Genomic DNA, 27873 nt, shown 5'->3' on the forward strand with positions numbered 1-27873 from the left:
CTGGCTGCCTTATAATTTCTAGGCTTTATAATGTTAAGGTGAAGGATTCCCCTTTCTATTCAAGTCTTCTCTGTGGTGCTGGGTTCCTTACAGTTCAGATTGTGAGAACTTCATGACTTAACTCTGGTGTAGTGGTGTGTCCCAAAGCAAGGGGTCACCAAACCGTGTGAGGACTCCCTTGAGTCTTTAGCACATTAGCATTGCTAGTGGTGCTGTAGAAAAGCAGCCCAGGTGAACCTCAAAGCATGCCTCTCACCCCAAATCTTGAGTGGCAACTCATTGCCCAGAGAGTCCACACCTTCCACAGTAAACCTTATTATCCACTGCTCCCTAACCAGCCACACTGGACCTTTATCTAGCTCCTGAACCCCATGCATGTGCACCTAAGACTATTCTACAGCACCAAACCATGCTTATTCTGTTTCTTCAGCCTGCTGCTCATTCTCCCACCCCTCATTCTTGTTTGCCAGTATCCTCCCTGACTTCCCAGGCTGACCATGAAGCCTTCCCTGGTATCCCTCCTACTCTATTACGTTTTGGGTATTTCTCTCTTGGTACTCAGACCTTCACTGAGCCTTATAGTATATAACTAGTTGTCTGTGCACCCATCACCCCAACTAGATTGTGAGCTCCTTGAAGGAGGGATGGGTCTTAGTCATCTCTCTGATGGTGCACTGGTAAATGTTTGACAGTTGGTTCTGGTGAATGTGGGCAGGGAGTAAGCCTTGATTCACAGTATCTGATGATTCCCAGTATCTGATGATTCCCATGTTGTAAATACTCCCACCATTGTTGAGTTCCCACTAACAATGTGACATCACAATGTAGAGCTGGGAAAAGACATACCCAAGCAGCTCTTATGAGCCTGTACAATGGACTCTGGAACACACCACTTTCTGCGTCTTCCACAACCGACAGGATAATTTTTTTAACACATCAGGCACCCATTATGTGCTTGCTAATTGATAGGCAGGGTGGACTGACGGGATAGGTTGGAGGCCTTCCTTAGCAGTGGTCGAAAAAATGAGCAGGGCCCTGGACTGAGAGGGGATCAATGGGAATGAAGAAAAAAAATTAAAGACCTTTTGACATTTTCAATTAGAATTACTAGTACTGACATTTTAGAAGAAGGAAGTGTCGAAAAGTGAAGCAAAGTCTTAATGTCTGAGAGGCTAGGTTGATGACCCTCACTCCATTTGGGAAACTGAAAATTTAGACTTTAAAAATACTGAGTTTAAGCAAATAGATCTCTACGAGAATATGCATAAACTATTAGAAATGTGGAGTCTTCTCAGGGGAGAGACCAGGTGGGATATAAAAATTCTTAGTCACTTGCTTATTTTTATTTGAGAAAATCTAGGAAAAGTGAGAGCAGAAAGAAAGACCAGATGTTTGAAGTTTTTCATGTAATACATGTTGAAGTTATCTTTCTAGCTTCTTAAAATTTATACTTAATATTTATATCATCAAAATGATTCAAAATTCAGGAATGCTTATGGCATTGCATTATTTATGACAAATAATCATTTAGGATAAAATCAAAATAACTTGACATATAAATATTTAAGTAAAATAAAGTAGTGTGAATGTATTTTATAATAGTTTCTTTCCCTAACAAAAAAACAACAAAAATGCTCAAGTTGCCTACAGCTAAAGAAGAGGTGGTTTCTATTTCACTGACTTTAGAAAATGCTTCTATTGCTTTTTAAAATAAAGCAAGTGTGTTGTTGATGTAAGTGAAAAATTAATCTGGTACTAAGACAATTTGACAGACAATGAAACTTCCCTCATACCATATTCAAAATTGATTCCAGGGATCCCTGGGTGGTGCAGCGGTTTGGCGCCTGCCTTTGGCTCAGGGCGCGATCCTGGAGACCCGGGATCGAATCCCACGTCAGGCTCCCGGTGCATGGAGCCTGCTTCTCTCTCTGCCTGTGTCTCTGCCTCTCTCTCTCTCTCTCTCTCTCTCTGAGTGTGACTATCGTAAATAAATAAATTTAAAAAAAAATTGATTCCAGGTGGATTTAGAGCCTAAACATGAGAGTCTATCGAGGGAAGATAACATAAGAAAGTACCTTGATAATCCAGGAGTAGGAAAGACGTCCTAAACATCTTTAGACGTTAGAACAAAGTGCTAACAATAAAGGCAAATGTGGATATACTAAACTATGTTAAAATGAAGAATACCTGTTTGCCTAAAGGCATTATTATGATGGTGTGAAGGTAAAGCACACAGTGGAGGAATATTTGTAGATAGAACATGTTCAGTGAACAAAAGACTATCCAGAAACAAAATGGCAGCCAATTTGAACAAACACTTCACAAAAAAGGAAATCCAACTGGCTGATAAACATGAAAAGGTGCTCAACCCATTAGGACAAGGGAAATAAAAATTCAAATTTCGGTAAGCAATCACAACTCCTCCCAGAACTGGTCAAGGCTTCAACTTTTGTTGATTTCAATTATTGAAGAATATGTGTACTTGTGCTGGAGGATATTAGTAAAGAAGTTTCACAGCAGCGCTATTGGCTGTAGCTAAAACCTAGAAACAAATGTCCATTAATAGTAAAGTGCATTTAAAAAAAAACTGTGGTATATTCATGCAGTGGAAAACTCCACAGCCATGAAAGTAAACTACAGCCACATGAAACCATATGGATTAATCTCAGACTGCAGAGTTGCAAATGGAGACAAATCATGGAAGAAAGGAGTCAAGGAAGTGATTACTGCAGGAGACAAGGAAGCCATAGAGGGAGCTGTGACCCAGAATCACAGGGGGTTGGTTTCAGGGCTGCTGGCAATGTTGTTTCTTGACGGAATGGTGGTTGCAACAGGTGTTCATGTGATAAAAATTCTTGAACCTGCACACTTAGGATGTGTATGTACTTCTCTTAAATGTTTGATTCCACAATAAAATGGTTTTAAAACAATCTGAAATAAAAATCTGAAATAAATCATTGCTTTATTTAAAAATGTGTGGTACATATCCCCTTGAAAAGAGCATTCTTTTACAGCTGTGCGGGTTTTTAATGTAGGGATACATTTTCATGGAAAACAAGATTTACAAAAACTAAAAAGGAATGTTTCTCATTAGTAATCCATACACCAGGACTTTTTTTAATTTAAAAAAAAATGTATTTGTTTGAGAGAGAGCATGAGCACAAGCCAGGGAAGGACAGAGGGAGAGGGAGGCTCCTCGCTGAGCAAGGCTCAATCCCAGGACCCCAGCATCACGACCTGAGCCCAACGCAGAGGCTTAATCGGCTGAGCCAGCCAGGCGCCCCTATACATCACGATTAAAAGAGAGTTGCATTATTAGGGTCTACCCTGTGAGAAAGCTTCCCATAATAATTAGAAACCATGCCTTCAGAACATGAGGGACTCCGAACTCTGGGAAACGAACAAGGGGATGGTAGAAAGGGTGGGGGTAACTGGGTGACGGGCACCGAGCGGGGCACTTGATGGGATGAGCACTGGGTGTTATTCTATATGTTAGCAAATTGAACACCAATAAAAAATAAATTAAAAAAAAGAAGCCATGCCTTCTGCCCACGCGAATTCCCTTTTATGAGCCATCTTAAAAATTTAAAGTTTCTGTTTGGGTTTAAGTGGTTTGTTCTGGAAAGCGTGTTAATCAGCCTTTTAAGAAAGTGGGACTTTCGGGTTGTATTTGAGGTCGGCTCTCGGACACTTGATGCTCGCCAGGGAGAGAGAGGGTGCATCGGGCTCTGCTGGAAGGACGTGCTCACGGCCGTTATTCAAGCTTCGGCTCACGCCCGACCTCGCTGGACCCGAGGTCAGCGCGCAGGTGCTGCGGTCCGCGGCTACAGGTGCCGCAGCCTTGGGGCCGTGCTCCGCCCGCAGACGCCCGGGGTCGAGGCGCCGCCCACCTCTCCCCGGAGGACGCTACCGCCCCTTGAACTCCGCTGGCGCCCGCGGGGACACCGAGGCTCGGCCTCGGCCCCCACAGCCCTCCGTCCGCGGAGCGAGCCTCGGGGCGGCCCGCAGAGGTCGCCGCTCCCCGGCCGCGGACGGCACGCGGCGCCCCGGCGCCCCCGAGCGGAGGGAGCGCGGCGGAGGGCGAGGGCGAGGGCGGCGGGCGAGGGCGAGGGCGGCGGGCGGGGCGGGGCGCGGTGACAGCGCGGAGCCGGGCCCGCCCCTGGCTCCCACCCCCGGAGCCCACAGCGCCCGCCGCCCGCCGCCCGCCGCCCGCCGCCCCGGGAGCTCGTCCAGCCCCGCGCTCCGCTCGCCCGCCGCCGCCCGCGCCCGCGCCCGCGCCCGCGGCTCCACGGCCCGGTAAGCCCCCCGCCCGGCCCGGGGACCCCTGGCGCTCGCGGGGCTCCCTGCCCCCGCGCCGGGGCCCCAGCCATATCTGGGCAAAATATTCAGCTGTCGCCGCCGCCGCCAAGAGGGACTGAGCGTGGCTCCCTCTATAAATAGCCGCCGCCTCGGGTTGCCTCCGGGGCTGCGGAGCCCGGGGTCGGGGCCGGGCGGGCCGCGCGCCGCTGTGCCCCGGGGCACCCCCGTCCCTGGCCCTCCGCGCCGCGTCTGCAATCGGCGGAAGGACCCGCGCGCTCTGGCGGCGGGGGGGGGGGGTGTGCCGGGCGGGGGGGTCCTGGGCGGAGCGGCCGCCCCTGCGGACCCGCGCCCCCCCGCCCCCCGCGGGCCCCGCGGACCCCCCGGCGGGGCTCTGAGCCGGCGGGCGCCGCGCTGCCGACAGGTGCCCGCCCGAGCCCCCGCCCGAGGCGCCCGCGGACGGGGACCCGGGGTCCGGGCCGCGCCAGCGGGTGGCAGGAAAAGTTTCCCGAACTGCGGGGCTGGCGCGGCGGGGAGCCCCGGGACTCGCGCGTGCCGCCGACTCCCAGCAGCCGCTCCGCCGTCGCCCGCTCACCCGGCGGCCCCGCGTCCCCCGCTCGTCCGGCGGGTCGGGCCCGCGCCGCGGAGCTGGGCGTGAGGCGGGGGCGGCGGAGGCGGAGGGAGGGCGCGCACCTGCCCGCCGGCTTCCCGCGCGCACCTGCTCGCCGCCCTGGCCTGGGGCGCGGGGGGCACGGCCGCGCGCATCCCGGGCGTCGGGCAAGCGGACACTGGCAGTCCCCGTGGCCCGGGCCCGTGCTGGGCCCTACCAGGGTCCCCCCCAGTAGTCGGGGCCGCACACCTCCAGGAAGAGCGTCCCGCGGTAATTATGGGCACCTCTGCTGGGAGGCGGCCGTCACCCTCACAAAGCAGCCTGGGACTCAGATAGCTTTAGACCCAAGGAACCGGGCAGGACCAGAGGCTCCAGTCCAGCAGCTCCCTGGCCTCAGTTTCCCCATCTATACAGTGCCTATGATGGAGCCTTGGAGCCACCCAAGCACCCGGCAACCCCCCACCAGCACAGCCCATTCCTGCCGTACCCACCCTGCACCTGGGCTCCACCTTCACCCTCTCAGATTCTTGGAGGTGACCTAGCCCCAGCTTTTCCTTTTCCGAATCACAGAACCAGACCCTAACTCAGGTTTTGGGCCTCAGAGGGAGCACCCCCAAATCCTCATCTTTCTCCTAGTGATGATGACAGCTGTTTTGTTCTTTGTCCAGGGCGGAGCAGAACCCCCTGCTCAAGGCCACATGCTGCTGGACTGGCCAGGAGGCCTGCAGGCCCCACTAGCTTTTCTCATTTCTTTCCTGATCCTTCCTGCTTGTTCAGGCGGGTCTCGAGGATCTGTGAGCCTCCCCACCAATGCCCCCTCTTCTTTGATCCGCGGCTGTCCAAGACTTTCCCTCGCTCAGCCAACAGCGCCCTAGTTCTGAAATTTCATTTTTGTTTCTACTTTACTTTCTATGTTATGTTTTCTCTAGACCCACCTCAAAGCCTCGCTGATAAAGAAGGAAGGGGAAGTGAAGACAGTCCCATCAATTTGAGCCATACAACAAACAGCCAGGGTGAAAGCAAGGAATGTTGTCATTTTGGTTTATTTATTCCCTTTAATGAACCAATCTTGTGAACCCACATTTTAGACCATTTTGGCCCCTGGGTTGCTCCCAGCTGAAGTAGTAAGCCAGTGCCCTCTAAAAATAGCCTCCGCCCCACCTTATCAGGGCCTCACACCTTCTCCCTCAACCCGGGTAGGGCTGCTTCCTGCTGCTCAACAAAAATGTAAAAACAGGGAGTAGGTAGGTATTTAGTGGCAGCTCTGAGTAACAAGAGGTGGACTGACCTGGAGGTTAGGATGCCTGACTCCAACCCCAACTCTACTGCCCACTTAGAGTGACCTTGAGCTATGAGGGGGTGTTGGGCAAGCTGGTCCCCAGTAGACCTAGCATGAGAAAAGTGAAGTGCCACCCTGTGAAGAGGAGGGAAAGAGTAGGAGAAGGTGGCTTCCCAGGAGCCAGGGGAGGGGAGAGCTCAGTGGCAGTTGCTGCGGAGAGACAGAGGGGCTGAGGACTGGGCAGGGGCCACCAGGATTGGCAGGTGGTCGTGTGTGACTTTGGCCCAGGCTATTGCAAAGGGCTCAAACGTGGGATCTGCTACTGCTTTACTGGGGGCGGTGACCCAGCCTGTGTCTGAGCCTTAGTTTTCTCCTCTGTGCAATGGGGATATGGGTTGCTGTAGGGATTAAGTGAGACGATGCTGGGAAAGCCCTCAGCCCAGTGTTTGGTACCTGCAATGCCATTTCTAGCCTTAGGGAGAGAAAGAGGCAGAGGCTAATGGGAGCTGAAGACATGGGGACAGAGGCTGCCACTCCTGAAAGCTGGGCTAAGAAAGGAGCAGGGAGGGGGGTAGCAGGAACTGGAAGAGGTGGAGAAGGACCCAGAAGAGGCTGAAAAGAGAATACAAGGGGTGTGTTTATGGGGGGGACCGGGGCCTGCCTTAAACACCTGCTCAGCGTCACGGGCTCTAGAATCACATTCCTCTAGCATCAGGATAAGCAAAGAAATAAAACAAAGCCCGTCCCGGCTCAGCCCCCTGTGTTCCGTTGGCAGGCTTCAGTATCTGCGAAGGAGGGTGGTGATGGGCCAGGAAGGGTAGTTTGACTCTGCCCAGGAGCCTTGTGACCTTGGCTTGCTTACTTCTGAAATGACATCATCTATCGATGACTCCGGCTGAGTCCAGGAGTCATAATGGCCTTTTCCAGTCAGTGTTTTGATTTTTCAGTCTTACTAATGGACCAGCCCGGCAGCCAACATTTCTAAAGAGGCCAATTCACTTTTCACTTAAAGCCAGAACACCAAATAGATCAATTATTTGGCTGCTCGGAGACGTTATCAGTTTAAAGCCACAGTCCTGTTTCTATGGGAGAACATGAATCACAGGGCATAATTCCGAGGCCCATTTCCTCTCTTTCGTTTTATATGATCCTCCTTTGGTTAATTGTGAAAGGACCCGACTCTCTTTGCTCCTAATGGTAACGAGAGAATGAGCTCATTGGAGTCAACCTAGGACATGTCTGAGAGGTTTTCTTTGATATTAGGAGGTGCTGGGTCCTCTCCTGATCTGAAAAACTGAACAGATGCAAGCATGTCTTCGGTTTCTCTTTTCTTGCATCCTTTTGTTTTTCTCTCAGACAAAAACACATCTGTGAAAGGCTGAAGTTACTGTGCATGGGGAGGAGAGGGGGAGGCAGGCCGCGCCCAAGCACCTGCGCGTCCCTGCCTCAGGACATCTTCTCAGGGTCCGTAGCCAGAGTGAGAGACTGCTCACCCTGGGCCTTCTGGGTGGTGACCCCAGGGCCCTTCCTGGAGATGATTCTGTCGGGTGATGAGTTGTGGCCACTGGGGTGTTCACCCTCCATGTCCCTGGGAACTGAGAGAAGCAGCAAATGCCTCTTGGCCTCACTCAGTCTCCTTCTTGGACTCACCTCTTCTCTTCTCTTAAATGTCAGTGACACTCTCAACCCTATTCTCTTTCCACTCCGCATCCACATCTGCCTACAATGCCATTCACCCCCAGGGCTCCAGCCACCAGCTATAAACTCCCAACTCCCAAATTCGTATGTCCCGCCTGAGCTGCTCTCTGCTCCAGGCATCTATGACTCCTGCCAATCAGACACAGCCAATGGGGCCTCCCAAAGGCACTTCACACCCAACAGGCCTGACTCAGGCTCACCACCCACTCTTCCTCCAGTGTCCCCCATCTTGGTTAACATTAGTAACATCATCCACCCAGGCACCAAGCCAGAGACCTCCCTTTCCTTCACCACCTCATTTATTTGGTCAAGAGTCCTATCAATTCTACCTTCCAGAATATTCCTTCCGTTCATTTCTATCTCCACAGTCATGACCCCAATCAAGTACTTGCTGTCTCCTCCTTGAGCTACTGCCAGGGGCTTGTAAAATCTCTCTGCACCAAATCTTTTCTTCTTCTATGCCTCTGTTAAAAGATCTTTATGAAATGTAGCTCTGACCCTTTTATCCTTCTCCCTTCAGAGGCTCCCCATTTCCTACCAGATCCTTAGCATTGAACCCAGGACCATCAAAGAAAGACGCAGCCCCAAGCAACTTCTCCAAAACCATCTCTTGGCACTCTCGCAGATGCTCCTTACCTTCTGGCCATGGTACAAACCTATATGCCTTGATGGCTTCCTGTCTTTGGCCCTGCTCTTCCTTCTGCCTGGAATGCTGTTCTCTCCCCTCCTAACAAGGTGAATCCTTTAAAGCAAAGCCCCTCATTGCCTTACCTGTGCTCTCTCGGCCTCCAAATGGACCTCAGAGCACCAGCCGCAGTGTGTTCCTAACGGGATCATCTGTTACATCCTTATCTCTGACTGGACTGACAGCTCCGTGAGGACACTTTATGGCTTATTTATTTCTGTTTCCCCAGTGTTCCAGGTCAGAGCTCAGAGTTTGGCACAGTGCAAGTACTTTATGTGGTGATAAATGACCATTGGATGAGTGAATGAGTGAGGAAAAGGGTATGCAGACGAAAGCCCAGTGACAGCCATGACAATCACAAAACATCAGCCAGTATCTACAGCATGTTTTCCCACCGGACCATTGATTCCATGAGGGGAGAAACCACGCCTTCTCTGCTCCCCCTGACTCTGTAACCCCGTCAGCCCCATCCCAGTAAATAGAATGAATCCATGATCTCATTTGAAACTCGGGAATCCTGTAAGGGGAGAAGGGGACGGGCAGGTATTATTAACCCTCTTTTGTTGATGGAGGATAGTGAACCCGAATAGGAATCATTCCAGATCATCCAACTAGAGCACGTAGTCCAGAAAAACCAAAGTGCTCTCCAGGGTTTGGGCAGCTTGAGGAGTGAGAGCCCTTGTGTTCTATACTAGGGCTTTTCTGGCATTTGAATCATTTGGGATCTTATTAAAATGCAGACTCTAGCCCAGTAGGCCTGGGAGCTGTTCTGAGATTCTGAATTTCTAATACGCTCCTGGTGCCTAATAAGCTCTAATCATTTTATTAAGCAATAGGCTTAATTTCCTAAGAAGCTCTAATAAACACCTCATAATGTGAGGCTCATCCTGCATACACAGACTACCACACTCTGAGCACCAAGGTGAGTGCTAGTTATCTCAAAGTCTCCCCTTGGCCATTGCATTAAGACGTCGTTTTTATTAAAATCTATAAATGAATTCATTTAAGCCCTGACTCAAAATCCAGGGCTCTTTCTGGTAGGGTTGTTGTTTTTTGTTTTTGTTTTGTTTGTCGTTAATGGAGCACATGCAGGGCACCCAGAAAGAGCCTGACGGGGCAGGTCGTGGGGGAGGCGTGTGGGGGAGGCGTGTAGGGGGAACAGAACAGGCAGGTGTCAGGGAACCTGGTGATGGGACACATGATTGTGGGGAGGGGCCTGTGGCCATAACACGCGGGTGAGGGCAAGACCCCAGAAACGGCCTGCTGCTAGAAGGGTCAGGCTAAGCAGCAGTGGGTGATTTCCATCTTCTGTACCCGTCCTTCCTTCTCCTTTGCATTCTGGAGCAATTTAGGCCCAGATGGGTCTTTTAAGCCCAACTCCCCAGTTCCTAGCCAACCTAAAACCTCTCTTCAGACTGTGTCCCATCGCCTTTTCAGGGCACACTGCTTCCAAGCATGGCATCTATGAGCATGGGATGAGTGCTCCCAGTGGCTGCGGGGGGCCCAGGTGCCCCCTTCAGAAACCACTCAGAAGACAAGGGTGAGGGGGGTGCCAAAGAGGGACTTCCTCCTGGCAAATCCAGAGAGATTTAAAAAGTCAGATCAGAAGACAACGTTGTATGCATTTGTTTATGTCTTTTATACTGCATTCTATTTACACTATTAAAAGGGTTTGAGATCACTTAAAATAAACCTGAACAGGCAACAGAAATGGTAAGAACAGAAATTTTAAAAAGACAGGGCAGCAAGCTTGAAAACCAGAATTATGAAACCCTGAGAATCTGGTGGGAGCTAAGGGCCATGCTCTTAACTTTTTCTGGAGAAAAATGAATGTACCTCTGCATGACAGTTTGCATGTCACTTCAGCGGGCGGGTGGGTCCCCCTGGAGGCCACTCAAAGCCCAGGGTAAGAACACCCACCACAGAATGAAGAGAGGAAATCAGGCCAGCGTGTTGGCTGAGATGGCAACTGTTTTTGGACACCCAAGTCAGCTCTGGGATGAATCATGACAGCCAAGGGGCAAGGGCACAAGATGCACTGGGGGATGGTTGGTGTCTGATGAAAAGATCACCAGTTTTCAGGAGAGCGAGGTGTTTTCTGAGCCCTGATTTTTAGAGTGTACATCACGATGGTGAACATGAGGTGGAAGCAGTGTAGCATAGGGCTTAAGAACATGGACTCTGAGACCACCTCTCTGGGTTCAAATCAAATGTCTGCCTGTGACTAACTGTAAATTCAGGTCACTTTAAACTCTCCATGCCTCAGTTTCTCCTTCTATAAAATGGTATTGTTGTGGGGATCTGTTTCACCATCTATAAATTGGGACTAAATTAGTTATCACATGGCACTATGTAAGACTGCACCTGGGTGGGATGTGGTTGGCGTCACACAGCGGAAGCGATGATGAGAAGGCAGCCCGGCGTTGTGGTGATGCGTAGTCAGATGGGACCCTGTCTGGATTCAAACTTCAGCTCTAGTACTTACTAGCTTTGTGATCTTGGTCACTGTATTAAGTTACATAGCGTCCCCCCAAAATCATGTCCACCTGGAACCTCAGAATGTGACCTTATTTGGAAATAGGGTCCCTGCAGGTGTAATTAGTTAGGATGAGGTCTCCCTGGATTGGGGTGGGCTCCAAATCTGATGACTGGTGTCTTTATAAGAAGAGGAGTGGCCACACAGGGTAGAAGGGCCTGTGATGACAGAGTCCACGATGCAGGTGCAAGCCAAGAAATGCCATGGAGTACTGGCATCGCCAGGAGCTAGGACAGAGGCACGGGACAACAGACCTTCCCTCCGAGCCTCCAAAAGGAACCAACCCTGCTGACATTTTGATTCCCTTTTTGAACACTCTGAGTTGCAACAGAGTAACTTTAAGCCATCCAGTTTGTGGTGATTGGCTACCGCAGCCCTAGGAAGCTAATACAGGCGGATTACTGTGGTTCAGGTTCTGCATCTGTAAAACAGGAATTAAAAAGTACCTACTTCGGGGCACCTGGGCGGCTCAGCGGTGGAGCGTCTACCTTCGGCTTGGGTCATGATCCTGGGGTCCTGGGATCAAGTCCCACATCAGCTCCCTGTAGGAAGCCTGCTCTTCCTTCTGTGTCTCTGCCTCTTTCTCGATGTCTCTCATGAATAAATAAATCTTTTTTAAAAATGTACCTACTTCATAGAGTTATTTAGATTGTATGAAATAATCTGCATAGTGTATCACCATGCCCATTAGTATGTACAGAATAGCACTTGCTATTATAAGGTACAGTGACATACTGGGCATAACGCCCCAAAGATGAGGTTAATAGCATTCTACTCTATGTCTGCATTAGAATTTACATACGCAGTGTCCTATGGATGATGAGCTTTGATGTGGCTCCCATTTTTTGCTAATATAATCAGATGATTTGTACATATATCTTTGTACAATTCGGTGACTAAGTGAATAAGATGAATTCCTGGAAGTAGAATTGCTGAGTCAAAGGGCGTGTGCAATTGGGTAGATATGGCTTAATTTGCCTGAACGAAGGTAAACCCATGTGAGCTTCTCTTCTATGTGACAGCACCGGTCTCCCCCGCAACATGTGAACACTGGGAATTCTCAGGCTTTTGCATCTTTGTCAGTGTGTTGGATGAGAGACAATGGCTCATTTCTTAATTTACCTTTCCATAGTTATGAGCGAGCATCATTATCTACTCATAGGCTTTTTGGCCTTTTTTTTTTTTTTTTTTTTTAGGTGAATTGCCTGTTCCTTTCCTCTTTCTATATTTTCACTGGATTGGTTTTGTTGTTGTTGTTGTTGTTGTTGTTGTTTTGGTTTGCCTTGGGTTTTTGGTAGGACTCTTGTCTATTAAATGAATTAGCCCTTTGTTCAATGGGCAGCAGATATTTTTCCCCATTTGCCATTTGCCTTTGTCATTGTTCATGATAATTTTCATATTGGTTTTTCAGAAAATACAAAGGTGAGCTTCATAAGCCGAATGTTATGCTAATGCCTGCTGAGAGGCAAGGTGACAAGTTGTGTTTGTAAAATGGAGAATAAGAAGAGGAATGAAGTCCACAGGCTTTTCTACAAACCAACTTTTATTCTTTTGATTTATGGCCGTCAAAGCCAGTAATAAGGCTAGGCTTTCATTCATTTACTTAGCAAACCTGCCCTCAGCACTTGAGGGGTGCCAGCTTTGTGTGGGATCATGGAGAAGAGAGAGGTGCTTGCTCCCAAGTGGCTTTCAGTCTTGTGGACAGAGGGGTACAGTAAGACGATGCTTCTGATGGTAGAACTCTGATGGCCTCTTCCATTTGTATTAAGATACTTGGCTTGCTAGAAGCCTTTTCAGCTGGGTGAAAGATGGTGTAGAAGAGTCTGGGCCTGGTGACAACTCCTATTGGCTTAAACTAGGGGAGTTGCAGGGAGGAGTGGAGAAGGAGCCACAGAGCAGACGATGGCCTGGTTCGCAGGCCAGCTAGGGTTGGCAGATGGTTTCCAAGCCCTTTCCTGGAACCCTGTTGCTTATAGTGATTCGTGCAGTGACTCAGACACTGTGATGACCTCAGGAGATGAGAAATGAAAATACACACTGGTGCATGCACACACACACACACACACACACACACACACACACGGCCTTCCTAATTTAAACCATTGGACAATTTTGACGGACATGTAGACCTTTGAGATTCCTGTGTCGTGGGATGGGGCTCATAGCAACTGCAGAAGGAGACAGAGTCAAACACTGTGTTTAGTTTCCCTGCTTTTTCAGCAGGTGTTTTCCCACATGACTAAGAGAATGAGATCAGCTGGGGAAAATAAAAGCAAACAGGCCAAAAAAACAAGTCTTTTAAAGATAGCTGGTCTCTGAGTCCCCATCCTCCCCACTCAGTGGCCCCAAACATCTTTCCTAATAGAACCACGTCTTAAATCTCATCTTTCAACTCCCCAACAACCACCACCATTAGCGGAGACGTCAACTGTCTCTGGAAGGCCTCATCTGGGACTCTGTCATCCCCGCTCACATGCCTTTGGTAACCCCTCCCCACTACCTCCTGAATCAGCCCAGTGCTCATCTTGGGCCATTTTTTTTTTTTTAATGTTAGAAAGTTTCTTGCACAGATTATAAATCCATGTCCTGGTAATCTATGTCTTCTGCCCGCTGGGGAGCCACAGAACACGTCCGTTCCTCCTTCCCAGGGTCAGCGCGTTACGGGTTTAAAGAGTGTGACCATGTCTCCCCTGGTCCTTCAACTGTTCTTCATATGGTCCTGCCATCCTTCTCTGGACTCAGCACCACTCGTGAGAAAAGGTCCAATTCACAGAAGAGGTCGCCCACATGGTCAATAGTCATATGAAATATACTCAGCATCATCAGTGAGCAGGGAAATGCACAATGAGATACCACCACCCACTCGCCATCATGGCTAAGGCTAAAATGAAAAGCACTGACCATAGCAAGAGTGGACAGGGTGCAGAGCAACTGGAACACTCATCATCACTGGTGGAAATGTAAAATTGTGCCGTTACTTTGGGAAAGCATTTGATAGCATCTACTGAAACTCAATGTGTACTTACTCTGAGCCAGCAATTTGACTCCAGGTATGTACCCAAGAGAAATAAGCCATTGTTTCTACCGCAAGATATTCATAACCCTATTTATAATTACCAAATACTAGAAATAACTCAAGTGTTTGTTACTAGCAGGGTAACTAAATAAATTATGGTCTAATTCATTTAATGGAATACTACACATCAGTGAAGAAGAATGAGCTGTTGCTAACATGCAACACGGATGAATCTCACAGATGTAATGCTGCATGAAAGAAGCCAGACATGAGAATGTTTGCATTTATATGATGTTCAAAAAACAGTTAAAGCCAATCTGGGTTTTAAGGTCAGAATAGTAGCTATATTTGAGGGAGATGGGCTGGGAGGAAGTATAAGAGCATTCTGGTGGCCTGGAAATGTCTCATGTCTTCATCTGAGTGGTGTTTACATAGGTACGGACATGGAAAATTCAGGAAGCTGTACTCTCAAGACTTGCACACTTGACTATATATAAAACCAATGCCTTATTAAGAAAGAAAAAAGTCACCCCTACTAATGAAAGAGTGGTGGCCCAGAGCTAAGCTCCAGAGGAAGCTGAGCAAGACCAACACTGTCTTGCTTCAGCCACTGTACTTTGATTAAAGCAGCTGAGATCCCACCATGACTTTGGGGGCCCATGCCTCATGCCATCAACTGACATTAGGTCAATAGTCACTTGAGAACCCCTAAATCTTTCTCATGGCTGCTTAGCTATGTCCACCCATCTCATGCTCATAGGGTTGGCTTATTTGGTCTCAAGTGTTGTGGAACTGAGAAAAGGGGAAGGAAACCAGCAGTCTAAACTATATTATCCTTTATTTCATTCCCTTCGTATGGCATCCCTTGAGGGGTGAATGTTGCACCCTCACTTTAAAAACAACTCCATAGGGCAGCCTGGGTGGCTCAGTGGTTTGGCGCTGCCTTCAGCCCAGGGCCTGATCCTGGAGACCCGGAATTAAGTCCCACGTTTGGCTACCTGCATGGAGTCTGCTTCTCCCTCTGCCTCTCTCTCTCTCTCTCTCTCTCTCTTTCTCATGAATACATAAATAAAATCTTAAAAAAAAAAAAAAAAAAACTCCATAAATGTCAGAGGTACTGTGTGACATGACCAAGGCTGCCCAGCCAGACAGAACCCAGCAGGGGCCAGATCTGTGTGATCCCTAGTCCAAGCTCTGCCTTTCTACAGGCTGACCGGAGACAAGGCCTCATCTATAAAGTAGGGCTCATGGCCTAGCTGTACACCCTGGTGGGGGTACACGGGAAAGACACCATGTGTGTGACGCTACCCCAAGGATCTCTATATGAGTGTTATTCTTCCAACTTAATTATAAGCTTCCTGAGGGCCAGGAAATGTCTTAATTTCTGTCTGTGCCACAAAGTCCCACCATGCCCTGCACATAGTAGGTTGTCAGTAAATAACCAATGAATTGGGTTGGAGAAACTGAGATCCAGAGAGATCTAGCAACATGCCCAACTTGCATAGCAAGTCCTCAACCAACAGGACTTGTAACCAGATCCTCTGACTCCCATCCCAGTGCTCCTTCTGCCATTGCACAGTGGGCCCTGCTTCCCGTAGACCGCAGGGACTGGAGATGCTAATGGGTTGGAAGATACTAAGGAGAAGGGACAAGGACCATCTGAGGGGAGACAGGGCTGAGTCTGGCCCTGGGGCCTTCAGGGTCTGTGTCCTGGGGAGAGAGCTGGGGACAGGTTGTAGGTGACACAGTTGCATAGAACCGTACTCTCAGCAGAACGCTGGGTTTGGGTGAATGCTCTGCAGTTACTCTCTTGAAATTCTTAATGTTTTCTTTGGATTTGTATTTTTAAGTGAAGTCCCGTGGCCAACGGAGCATGCACCAGGGCTTAGAGCGTCTGCCCGTATGATGTCCCACCTTCTGCTGCCGCTCTGCTTCCTGGGGGCGGGTTCTCAGACCCCAGCTGCCTCACCTGCTGGTGCCCCTATTTCCTGCCAGCCTCCCCGCATCTACCACTGGGGATCTCTGGTACATTCTGCAGGGCAAGCATCTCATCCAGCCCTGTCCAGCACTGAGATCCTGATACCGTCTGATGGCCCATTTCTGTGTGTTGGGGCAGTGGCCCCCTTGTGTGAAGGGGAGATGCCTGGCTCGACCATCTGGCCCCCATCAGGGCAGGGGGAGGAAAGTGGCAGTGAGTGGATTTGGCGTGCATGCTTTGTGTCGTAGCACATGGCACCTGTGTGATTGAGACAATAAACGATAAGAAAACACTATGACACATCAAGAGCAAGACCGTGAGGGAAAAGGCGAAACTTTATATCTTGGTGCCTTGAATGGCTCTTTTTTCCTGATTTTGAACAGAGGAACTTACGGTCTTATTTTACAGTGGACCCAGACTCCGCCAATTTGGCAGCCAGTCCCGCCGGGGAGATCTTTCCCAGGGCTGGGAAGGGGCTAGGCGTCAGCTGAGGGCTCCCTGGGGAAGCAGGATGGCAGGGTATGTGGGCCTAAGTGGCTGGGAAGCTCGGCCCGGTCACCTGCTCTCTGGCTGGATCTCATCACAGGTGACAGCAGGCCCTCAGGCACACTCACTTGGTGCGCTGCAGGGACCAGGCAGGTGGTCGAGACTTATAGGCTGCTAAGGTCTCTGCATACTGCGTGGTTGCTGGTAAGGATTCTTGTGTCCCATTCAATGACCCTGTTCTAAAACCTAAGCATTGAGGAAATTAAGCTCCCCAAGACGTCCAGTCCCTGCTTGTCTACCCCTTCCGCACCCTACTTGGCAGCCCCAAGCCCTGACCAACCCAGGGTTGGTGGACTGTCTCCCCTTGGGGGTCACTGACCTGCACGGGAATTCGGTCATCCGCCCCACTCCCTGGGCCTGCAGCCCTGACTAAGCTGTGGGGAGGGAGCCCTCACTTTGTGCTAGGCCCGGGGCTGCACACTGAGATGCGGAGCTGGTCAGCTGGCAGAGAGGACGGGGTGCTGAGGGCCATGGGAGCACAGTCTTCTCTAGGTGGCAGCACTGCTTCCCCACTCCCTGGAGGTTGTAAGGGAGAGGCCAGCCTCTCCAGCAAGGAGGTTGGGGGGCGCCTGGGTGGCTCAGCGGTTGAGCACCTGCCTCCCGCTCAGGTTGTGATCCCAGGTCCCAGGATCGAATCCTGCATCAGGTTCCCCAAGGGGAGGCCTATGTCTCTGCCTCTCTCTGTGTCTCCCATGAATAAGTAAATAAAATCTTAAAAAGAGAGAGAGCAAAAGAGAGAGATCAGGATGTTTCACTCTCTGGAGGGGCTGTGCCTCCGGGACTTAGCAGGACTTCAGAAGGCCTGGAGGTGGGAAGAGGGCACTGCAGGCTGAGAGGACAGGTGGGAGGACTGAAATGTCAGGGCTGGCCGGGGCCAGGCGGCTGGCACAGCCAGAAGGTCTGGGCTGGATCAGAAGCTGGGGAGGCCCAGAAGCCACCGGCTCTCCGTTGGCTTCAAACCCCAGGCTGATGAGTTTGCTCTGTGTCACAATGACACCTTTGAAGGGGGCTTTCAGTTCAGGAGCAGCATCAGAACTGATTTTCATGAAGATCGTTTCAAGGCTGAGTGGAGGCTTGGAACTGGAAGGCAGGGAGGCAGGGGAACTGAGGCAGGGAGGCAGGGGGCTGTTGTGGTAACGTAGATTTTAAAACGCCAAGCCCCGTGGAAAGGGAGAAGAGGAACAGATAAAAAGGACGTGAGAGAGATAGGCCTCTAGTCACAAAAGGACAGTAGGGTAGGATTCCATTTAGATGAGGTACCTAGAGTAATCTCATTCATAGAGACAGACATAGATGGCAGGCTGCCAGGGGCTGGGGAGGACGGGAGGGCAGGACGGGGAGTTAGTGCCTGATGGGGACAATGTCGGTCCGACGAGATGAACAAGTTCTGGAGACGCGGCCCTGATGGCTGCACAGTGTGGCTGTGCTGAATGACACCGAACTGTTTACTTAAAAAGGTTAAAATGGTCAATTTTATGTTATGTGCAATTTGTCACTATGTCAAAAAAGCCCCTGATGTTCAAAAAATAAGAGAAAGAGGGAGAGGACTGGGACTGAGGGGCGTGGGGACTGAGCAGAGTGACGGGAGTGGCAAGGGAGAGCGCAGGCCGGCTCCAGGTGTGGGGCCTGGTGTGTGGGGCTGCTCAGGTGAGTCACCCAGGTTGGGGGGGTGGGGGGAGGCGGGGCCCAGGGCAGGCCTGGGGGTCTCAGGAGCTGGGGCTGGAGAGACTGGCTGAGAGGCATCAGCTTCTCACTGGTCACTGTACCACACGGGAGACGAGAAGGGCCGAAGCGTGAGGTGTGAGGAGGGAGCAGAGCCCAGGGGCCGAGTGGGCCAAGGAGAACAACTGACCCAGTCGTCCAGGAGACTGAGGTGGGGGGCGGTGGGGGGGGCAAAAGGAAGGAGAAATGCGGAGTCTGCGCTCTCTCACTCTTGCTCCTGCGGGCTGCCAGGAGCAGGGCTCATTCACAGCGCCTGAGTGCGGTGAGGGGAGTGTGTGGGAGAGAGGATGAGCCTCCCAAGGGCTGCGGGAGGGTGGGGTGCTCATGGGAGTCCAGCAAGAGCCACAGCAATCCAGGGCCGAGGGCGCTTCTGGGGACATGGCTTCTCCATGTGTCTCTCAGTCCCGTGAATTCACCCTCCTTTGAGGACTCTTACGCCCCTAAATGTCTCTTCCGTCGTGGCCTCAGCCTCCACCTGCTCATGATGATCTCCTCTCCTCACCGCCAGCTTCTCCTGCCACCTGCCTCGCTTTCTCCTTGGGTCCCAGTTCAGCACTGCTACAGATTGGATTATATCCCCTCCAAAACTTGTACCTGTGAATACGACCTTATTTGGAAATAGGGTCTTTGCAGATGATCAAGTTGAGGTGAGGTCCTGAGGACAGGCCCTACTCTGGTATCACCGGTGTCCTTATATTAAGGGGACTTGTGGACACAGACGCGTACAGGACAGTAGACTACCAGCTCAAGGCTAGGGATGCGTGAGCTTCGCAGAGCCAGGGGAGAGGCACGAACAGGTAGGTTCCCCAGAGCCTTCAGAAGGAGCCAACCCTGCCAACACTCGGATTTGAATTTCTAGCCTTCAGGACCAAGAGACAAAAACTTCTGTTGTTGAAGTCAGTCTGTGGGACTTTGTTAAGATAATCCCAGGAATTAATACAAATGCCAAGAAATAAGAACTCATTCACCCAATTCCAAGCCATCTCATGGCTCATTGACTAGCCTATCAATCGGTTGCCCTTGAGCCAGGCACCCACTTTGTCCAGTCAGCCAAGAGGATGACGTAAAGCGTGGCTGCCCCCCGGGGAGCCTCATGAAGGAGGGCAGGAGGGAGACAGTTCTCTCAGGAGGAACAGAGGGCATCTCAGGCTCTCTCGTGTCCCTAAAGCCAGGAGAAGAGAGAGGTGCAGGCTTCAGTGACGAGGGATCGTGGCCTAAAATCTCTTTTGGCCAAAATGTCTTCCCAAAGAGGACAAAGACGCAAGATGATGGGGTACAAAGAATCAACTTTGTAAATCAGCCTTTCTTCACCCATCATCAAGATGTTCACTGTGGCTGAAATAAGAAGATGGTACAACTGGAAAATATTCATATTAACTTGTGACTCAGCCCCTCCCTGACCTCAGGGAAACACAGTCCATAAATCAAGATGCTGCTCTGGGCACCTCCTTCCAGAGTTTTCCCATGGGGTTGGCTGCTCAAAGAGCCATTAGCTGTAGTGACTGGACCCACTTCCCGTGAAAGATTTAAAAGTGCATTTGGTACTCGGAGATCTTCCCCACCTCAGAGCTTTCATTTCTGAAGCTTCCTGATGGATGGCCTCAGCCCTTGACCCACTAATTTTTACTATCCAACCTGCCTGGTTGTATTTCCTGGCAAGCTTGTAAATTCTATTTTTTTCATGTTGAGCTGAGGTCTAAGGCTTCTGCTGTTGAGAGGCAGGGGTGGCCAGATGTGCTGCTAGTGTAATATATACGCTAGATTTGGAAGATTCAAGTTTTTCAATGTATTTTAAATTTACTGAGCTGCCCTTTCACTTTTCTCATAACTCTTACTCAGGACTCAATTTATAAAGCAGGTAAGAGAGGTGCTTCGGGGGGTCATGCTGAGCTTCATCACCCCCTTCCTACCCCTCCCTCCTCTCTTGGGTTCCCAGCCCCCCCAGGCCTGCTTGTGGCAGCTAAACCTTCACAACACTCAGTGGGGGAAAAGGTACTATTACCCCCTCACTGTTTAGGGGGATTGACAACTTTTTACTTCTATAGCCAAATCCTCCTTTCTTCAAGGGAAATCTGGTATAGAGCCACAAAAAAACAAATCAGGCAAAAGCAAGGGGAGCCCCCTCTACTCAGCCTTTCTGCAGGGGCCCTGGAGGAGCCTGAGATCTCCCTGCATGCAGTTTAAAGACCACCCATCTGATCCAAAGATGTCTCCAAGAGGTACAGGTTATAAGCAGAACTTCCCAGTCCACTTCTGCTCATTTTACAGATGAGCAAACGGAGGCCCAGGGGATGGGAGGAATTTAGCAAGGACCACCTGGGTAGTTCCCACCACAGCTAGCTCTCCAACCAGTCTTCCGAATTTCAGCCCTGTGTCTGTCAGTGGCACCTCTTTTATTAGGAAATGGAAGCCTTTTAATTTTTTAAAAAAGATTTTATTTATTTATTCATGGGAAACACACACACACACACACACACACACACACACACAGAGGCAGAGACATAGGCAGAGGGAGAAGCAGGCTCCCCATGGGAAGCCTGATGCAAGATTCAGTCCCAGAACCCTGGGATCATGACCTGAGCCAGAGGCAGACACTCAACCACTGAGCCACCCAGGTGTCCCTGGAAGCCTTTTATTAACAGTTATAAAACACCATCTCTTCCTAAGCATATTTTCAAGTTGAGCTTACCATGGGCTCGATGCGCATGGCTTTCACCTCCCTCCCACCCTGTCCTTCCCCTCCTCCAGCTCCCCATGTTGCTGACCCTGGAGGGCAGTCTCACTTTAGAGATGCCAATTCTGGGAGCCAAGTAGGTGAGCATGGCTTGAAGCTGACAGCTTCGTAGCTGACCTTACGTGCTCTCCGCTCCTCTCAGCTTATTTAATGTAAGGTCTTATCGCTCCATAACTATTCACAGGACACTTGACATTAGAAAGCACACCTTTAAGTCCTCTGAAATAGGACTTGTGAATTCAGTGGTACCTTGGATTGTGCAAGAATAACATTAACTTCCCCGTGCACACTAACAGAGAGACTCCTTTGGGAAAGTTCATGATTGTACCCCTCTGGGTGGTGCCTGCCACCCAGCCCATCTCTCCTTCAATGAGCCCCCTAGTCCCCACCTACTTCTCTCTTGCTCCTTCACAGCTACTTTTCCTACTCTCTGTTCTCTTGTCTTGGCTCATCCCTTCTGCAGGCTCTGTCCATCACTTTTTCTAAGGATTTTGGTGCAAATCACCTAGGAAATGAGTCAGCTGGCAAAGATAACAAGCATGGGAAGCTCCCAGAGTCCCAAACCTTAAAACCAGCGGGTCCTGTCCCCAAGTCCCTTCTTGTATGAGTCTGAGTGGCTCCCTCATATGACCCAGAAATGAGGCTAAGGATGTTACCCAAACTTGATTTCATGGGATTCCAATTCCAGGAACATTTTCTCAGAGACATGGTTTCATGGTCAAAGACCAGGAAAATTCTGCTTGTAGCCTGTTTCTCCTGGAGGCACCCAATGTGTGGAAGCCTATCAAAAGTTTTAAGAAGCCCTGCGGTCTCAAGTCCTGTGGAAATTTGTATAACCTCAAAACTGAGTGCCCAAAGCGTGTTTAGCAGCTAGTTCAGAGGTGTCCCTGTGAGTTAGTTCTGGAAGCCTCTGAACCTTTCACTAGGGTCCCTCTTGGCTATAGATGCTCTGGCTCCACTCAAGAAAAGCCAAATTAGGTTATTCTCTGAGAGCAGTCACTGAGGTTTGTTTTTTCTTTTTCTTTTTTTTCTTTTTTTCATCTATACCAGAGCATTGTCAGCTGCTGTGCTTTCTTTGGAAGTAAATAGAAATGAATCAAGGGGGACCCATTTATGGTCTGAACATTGCATTCTTGGGGTCTGGGCAAAGGAAGACGTCAGGCCAAGCCAAGCCATTCTTAGAGAAAAGGATGGCACTGAGGTTTTCTGTGTTTGGAAAGCAAGTCTTTTCTTACCAGGCCAGCTGTCATATTTCTCTTACAGATTGGCCTACACATGCACAAACTTACATTAATAACACATATCTCTACTTTCTGAAATGGAGGCTTTTTCTGTCAGCTGAGTGAACTTTGTTTTTCTGATTATGTTTAAATGCACTGTTTTTAGTTAACAACTATTCCAGCTTTGTGATTATTTGGTTGTCTTTTCCTAGCTTTCATTTCTCCCTATGCTGGAAAATACCATCAGTCATGTCCCAGATGAGCCATGCTCTGTGTGTGTGTGTGTGTGTGTGTGTGTGTGTGTGCTTGTGTTTGTGTCAGGGTCTAAAAACACAAACTGCTGTGATGAAGAGATACTGATTATATTCATTTGCTGGGGCTGCCATAAGAAAAATACTATAAACAGAGTGGCCTAAACAAACAGAAGCTTGTTGTCTCAAAGCTCTGGAGGCTAAAAGTCCAAGATCAATGGTGTCAGCAGGGTAGGTTCCTTCCAAGGGCCATGAGGATCTGTTGCAGGCCTCTCCCACAGCTTCTGGTGGTTTGCTGGCAGTCTTTGGCGTTCTTTGGTTTGTTGGAAGCACCACTCTGATCTCTGTCCTCATCTTCACATGTGTTACTGTGTGTGTGTGTGTATCTGTCCAAATTTCCACTTTTTATAAGGACCCCAGTCCTGTTGGATTGGGAGCTCACCCTTTTCTAGCATGCCCTCATGTAAACTGAGCTAATATCTGCCATGACTCTGTTTCCCAGGAACATCACACTCTTACTTGCAGGGTGGTACTGGCTTCGGAAGTCCCCAGGTGGTTGGAACTTCCACATATGAATTGGAGGGGCCACAATTTGACCCCTAACACCAATTCTGTACACAGTAGTGTATTCCATTCCGCAGCATCTAAGGAAGTCCTGAGCTGCTGCCTCACTTTTTAGCCTGCCAGCTTCAGAAAGGAGGGCTGAGGTGGGAAGAGGCTCAAACAGAGATGCCAGCAGCTTCTGCAGCAAGCTGACATTTTCCAAGAGGAGAAGAGCCCAGAGTCTCCTCAAGGCTGTCTGATGGGATAAGCAAAGGCAGGTAGGACTGGAATTAGGTTCATTTCAGAAACAAAAAAAACAAAAAATATCAGTGTTGCATGTGTGGCCACAGTCTGGGCCCTGGGGAGAGGGGGAAGCAGCAAACTGACACCCGGCCCGTGGGGAGGCCACAGGCGATGCATGTGAACTGAGCAGAGAGGTGCGGACCCAGCACCGAGGCCATGATAAGCTTTGCTGAGTGAGGGGACCCTGACGCTTCACAGAGGAGGTGATGTGCGAGCTGGGCTTGTCTTATCATCAGATAGTTTTAGCCAAGAGGAGGACAGAGGGCTTAGGGCAGATCGGATTGCATACAGTGGTTCGGGCACGCCTTGGTGGGTAGCACACCCTACCAGGAGGTAATGCGATTCGCGTGAGTCACTCAAGCTCTCTAAGTTCCATGTCCTCAACCGTAAAATGGGAATAATGACAAATACCTACCTCAGAGGTTAAATTAGAAAATCCTCATGAAGTGCTTAGCACAGGGTTTGGATATGGTAGGAAAAGTTAGCCATTATTGCTGGCTGCTTTTTTGTGAGGATTGATCAAGATGTTGTAGGTGAAGGACCTGCAGGGAGCAGGTGTTCAGTTAATACTCTTCCTCTTATAAACTCAGCTTTGGCAGAGCTTCCAGCATCTTGTTTCCCATCAGGGCACGGAGTGAAGGGTGGAGGGTTGTACAGAAAAGTATTTGAACTACCTGAAGAATAAAATAGTTTTCAAGTGTTTATAATCCATTTGTAGTCCCCTGTTTTATTTGGAATTAATGGTCGTGCCAATACAATCAATTACAATTTATTCAATCACATGCCATCAGGATTTTTTACTTTGCATGGTTTTATTGGAGAATTATTCCAACTTAGTACAGTATTCTACTATAGTAGTTATAATCCTGACAATTCATAGAATATGCTTGGCCACCATGTGAATGACAAGCATTGATTTGTTCTGAAACAGAAAATCTGAGAAGGGTCTTTCTAAGATTTTTCTCTTTTTGGTAGGTCATAGATCACAGAAACTCAGAAGACAATCACAGATTCTCTGACAATGTCGTACAGACGAGAACTAGAGAAATACCGTGACCTGGATGAAGACGAAATCCTTGGAGCCCTCACGGAGGAAGAGCTCAGGACCCTGGAAAATGAGCTGGATGAGCTGGACCCTGACGTGAGTAGGCACTAAAGGGTAATATGTCATCATAGGTGCAGGGACAATAACCAGTACTACCTGGGGGAGAGACAGGTGCAGACTTCCTGTAGCTACCACTTCCCATTTCCTTCTATGGCAATGACACTGGAATAACACTGCCCTTGAAAGTGTGTGTGTGTGTGTGTGTGTGTGTGTGTGTGTGTGTGTGTTGTGTTTGTCAGGGTTTTCTAAACCAGCAGAATCAATAGGATGCGTATATTCACATAGGGAAGAGATTTGTTTTAAGGAATTAGCTCACATGACTATGGAGGCTGACAAGTCCCCATATCTGTAGTCAGCAAGGTGGAAATCCAGGAGGACTGGCGGTGTGGTTCTAGCCTAGGTCCAAAGGCCTGGAGAACCAGTGGAGGGGGTGGTGTAGTTTCAGTCTGAAGGCCAGAAAGCTCAAGACCCAGAAAGAGCCAATGTTTGAGTTTGAGTCTGTAGGCAGGAGAAAAAAACAATTACTCAGCTCGTTGGAGGGTCAGCAGAGTGCAGTTTTTTTTGTTCTATTCAGAACTTCAGCTGATTGGATGGGGCCCACCCACATTAGGGAAGGCAATCTGCTTTACTCAGTTTACTGATTCAGATGTTAATCTCATCTAGAAACATCCTCACAAGCGTACCCAGAAAGATGTTTAATCAAATGTCTGGGTACCCCATTGCCCTGTCAAGTTGACACATAAACTCAACCATCACAAGTCTACTCCTTGTCAACTTTGCACCCATACTTTTCTCCTTATAAAGACAGTAACAAGGTCATTATTCTGCCTAACATGACAAAACTATTCTGTGTACAACCTCCCAGAAGAGGAGGTAAAGTCCTTGAGTGATCCCATCATGATGGGCCATAATTCAAATACTATGGTATAAAATTCACAATACTTCAATATTACAATGTAAAATCAATACCTCTTAAGTTACATGATAAGAGAGTAAGAGAGAGAAAAAAACAAAGATACTTGCTTCACACACACCCGTTCAAAACAAAATAAGGAGGAAACACTCATGACAATTATAGTCCTTGTTTCCCTAACTGGTCACATGGTTGCAGCTGGTATTTATAACTCTCTTCTTCACTCCCTGTTCTGTATTCGCTTTGCCGTTAGCAAGCACCTTGTTGGTCACGATTCTTTGCCTGGTTGGATGACTCAACCCTTCATTCCTGAAGGGTCTGGGCCAGTAGTAGCCCTGCTTGGATTGAGTTATGATAATTTTCCATTGACTCTAATCACAGGACGTGGTATTCCTAGGAAGCCCCTACGCAATCCCTGGATTGTAGGCAGATGGTCCTGTACCTCCACTGGGGGACAGGAGTTCAACATCAGTCACCCCGCCCAGTACAGAAACTCCTCTGCCTATCGATTCGTGGTGTAAGGGGCCCAGAGTGGCCGGGCAGCAGTCTCAACTTCCAGTCTGATGGAATTAGTGTTGCGTCTCCTAGTAGAGGCTTTCTTCCCTCTGGGACTAAGACCTCTAGGCCAGAAGAGCATATGGTCACAGGAACAGGAAATAAAAATTGTGCCAATAGGTCACTAGAGGTAACAGTGAGGAGTACTTCTCCCATTTCTACCCTTGATTCCTGGCCCCATGAGTCCTGGCTTGGGAAGAAACAGCATCATACACTAGACACAGATTCAGAGCAAAGACAGCCTTCTGGAGAGTCTTGCACCAGCCCTACAAAGGATTGCTCTCTAGCTGGTCCTGTAAATAAGACTGCAAAAGTCAATTGCAGCTAGCTCTTCTATCCTTCTATCCTTCTATCCTTCTATCCTTCTATCCAGCTAGCTGCTCCGGGGTAATGGGAACCACGTGTCATGGAAGGAATTAACTGAGAAAGTACTGGAAGGGTCCCTTTCACTTGTGGGATGTGTCTTTATCATTGCATTTCATAGTTGGCACATTTAAGAAGTATATTTAATGTTCAGAATTCGCCTCTGCAATCAGGATCACAGTATTAAGTGGCAGGAGGTCAAGTCTGTGGCTTGGCCAGCCACTGTGGAACAGTGAGCGGGGCTGAGAAAGGGATTCCCAGATGGCCTGTTAGACGGGAGCCTTCATCCTCCATCTATACCCAGGTCCCTGGGTCAATGCTCAGCCCAGACAAAGTACAAAATGAACTTTCCACTTTATATATTTTTAATTAAAAATGGAACATTTCACACATTTTTTTTTAAAGCTGTTATTGCTCAACTGTGGTTTACAGTGATCCACAAAGAAAAGAACACCATTATACCATTTCAATGACCCTTGAGTAATCACAGCTAGTGTAGAAGGAGTGTGGGTCAGCAGGAGAAATGCAGGACTATAGGTTAGCTGTCCCAGGGCCAACCCTGGTCCTGTCTCTTACTCTCCATGTGACCTTGGGCCAGTTGCTCTTTCCCTATGCCTCAGTGTCCCCATCCATGAAATGATGGTGTTGGTTGGTCCCTTCAGGGCTCAGCTGCCATGAGCTTATAACCTGGCCTTATCTCCAGATTCAAATAAATATCTTCTTTCTAGAGAAACCAGATTCCTAGTGTAGGGATCCTGGGGTCCTAGGCCTCATAGAATGACAAATCCTTCTTGCTATTCATGATTTTCCCTGCCCAGACATGAGGATATGGATCCTCTGACAAGGCTGTTTAAGTGGCTTGGAAGGCCATGTTGGTATGAAAGCCTTGGATCTCCTCCCTCCCCTGCACCACTGGTCCTGGGAAGCCAGGGCTTCAGGAAAAACAAGTGCTCTAGGCAAGGAATAACCAAGCTTCCGGCTTTTTTGGTATGACATTATTCTGCTCTAATTTGATCCTAGACCACTGTCACATAGAATGACACAAACGAACAGCTTTAAAAAGTGAGAACAAAAGGGGGATGTAGCTACTTTTGTCAGCTCAGTAAACAGGGCTTAGTTACCTGCGGGGTGCCAGGCCCTATGCAGGCCACCACCAGGAGAGCCTGGCAGGGACTCAGCCCTCAGGCCACTGGAGTGCAGGCATGATAAACAGTGTCCACAACAGGGCAGACAGGGTGCTCAGGGAGAGGATTGACTCTTACCAGTGGGAAGTGTCACAGAGCAGGTGATTTGGGAACTGGGCCCTGGGATTTTTCTGAGTCAGGAATCAAAAAAGAATTCCAGGCCAAGTGGAGGCCAGGAGCAAAGGCTTGCATACAAAAAGTGACTGGGGACAGTAATTAGAATCTCAGTGCAGTTTCTGTGGGGGGTTAGATGACCTCGGAAGGAGGTTTAGGCTGGACAGTGGTGGAGGGGGGAAGCATGAGTTGCAGGGCCAACCTGAGAGTTTAGAGTTTTCT

At 49.2% G+C, this 27873-nt stretch overlaps 1 protein-coding gene across 1 annotated transcript in view; it reads left to right on the top strand.

Annotated features, from left to right (window-relative positions):
- Positions 1-4193: 4193 nt before the first annotated feature.
- Positions 4194-27873, top strand: part of TMOD1 (tropomodulin 1) — an 81049-nt gene continuing 57369 nt past the window's right edge. Inside the window, exons 1-2 of the mRNA XM_025433415.3 lie at positions 4194-4296; positions 24393-24558. Of these exons, the coding sequence (XP_025289200.1) occupies positions 24439-24558 (120 nt within the window). The 5' untranslated portion in view covers positions 4194-4296; positions 24393-24438. The remainder of the gene's footprint in view (positions 4297-24392; positions 24559-27873) is intronic.

The sequence above is a fragment of the Canis lupus genome, chromosome 11 (assembly GCF_003254725.2).
Source record: "Canis lupus dingo isolate Sandy chromosome 11, ASM325472v2, whole genome shotgun sequence".
Lineage (NCBI taxonomy): Eukaryota > Metazoa > Chordata > Mammalia > Carnivora > Canidae > Canis > Canis lupus.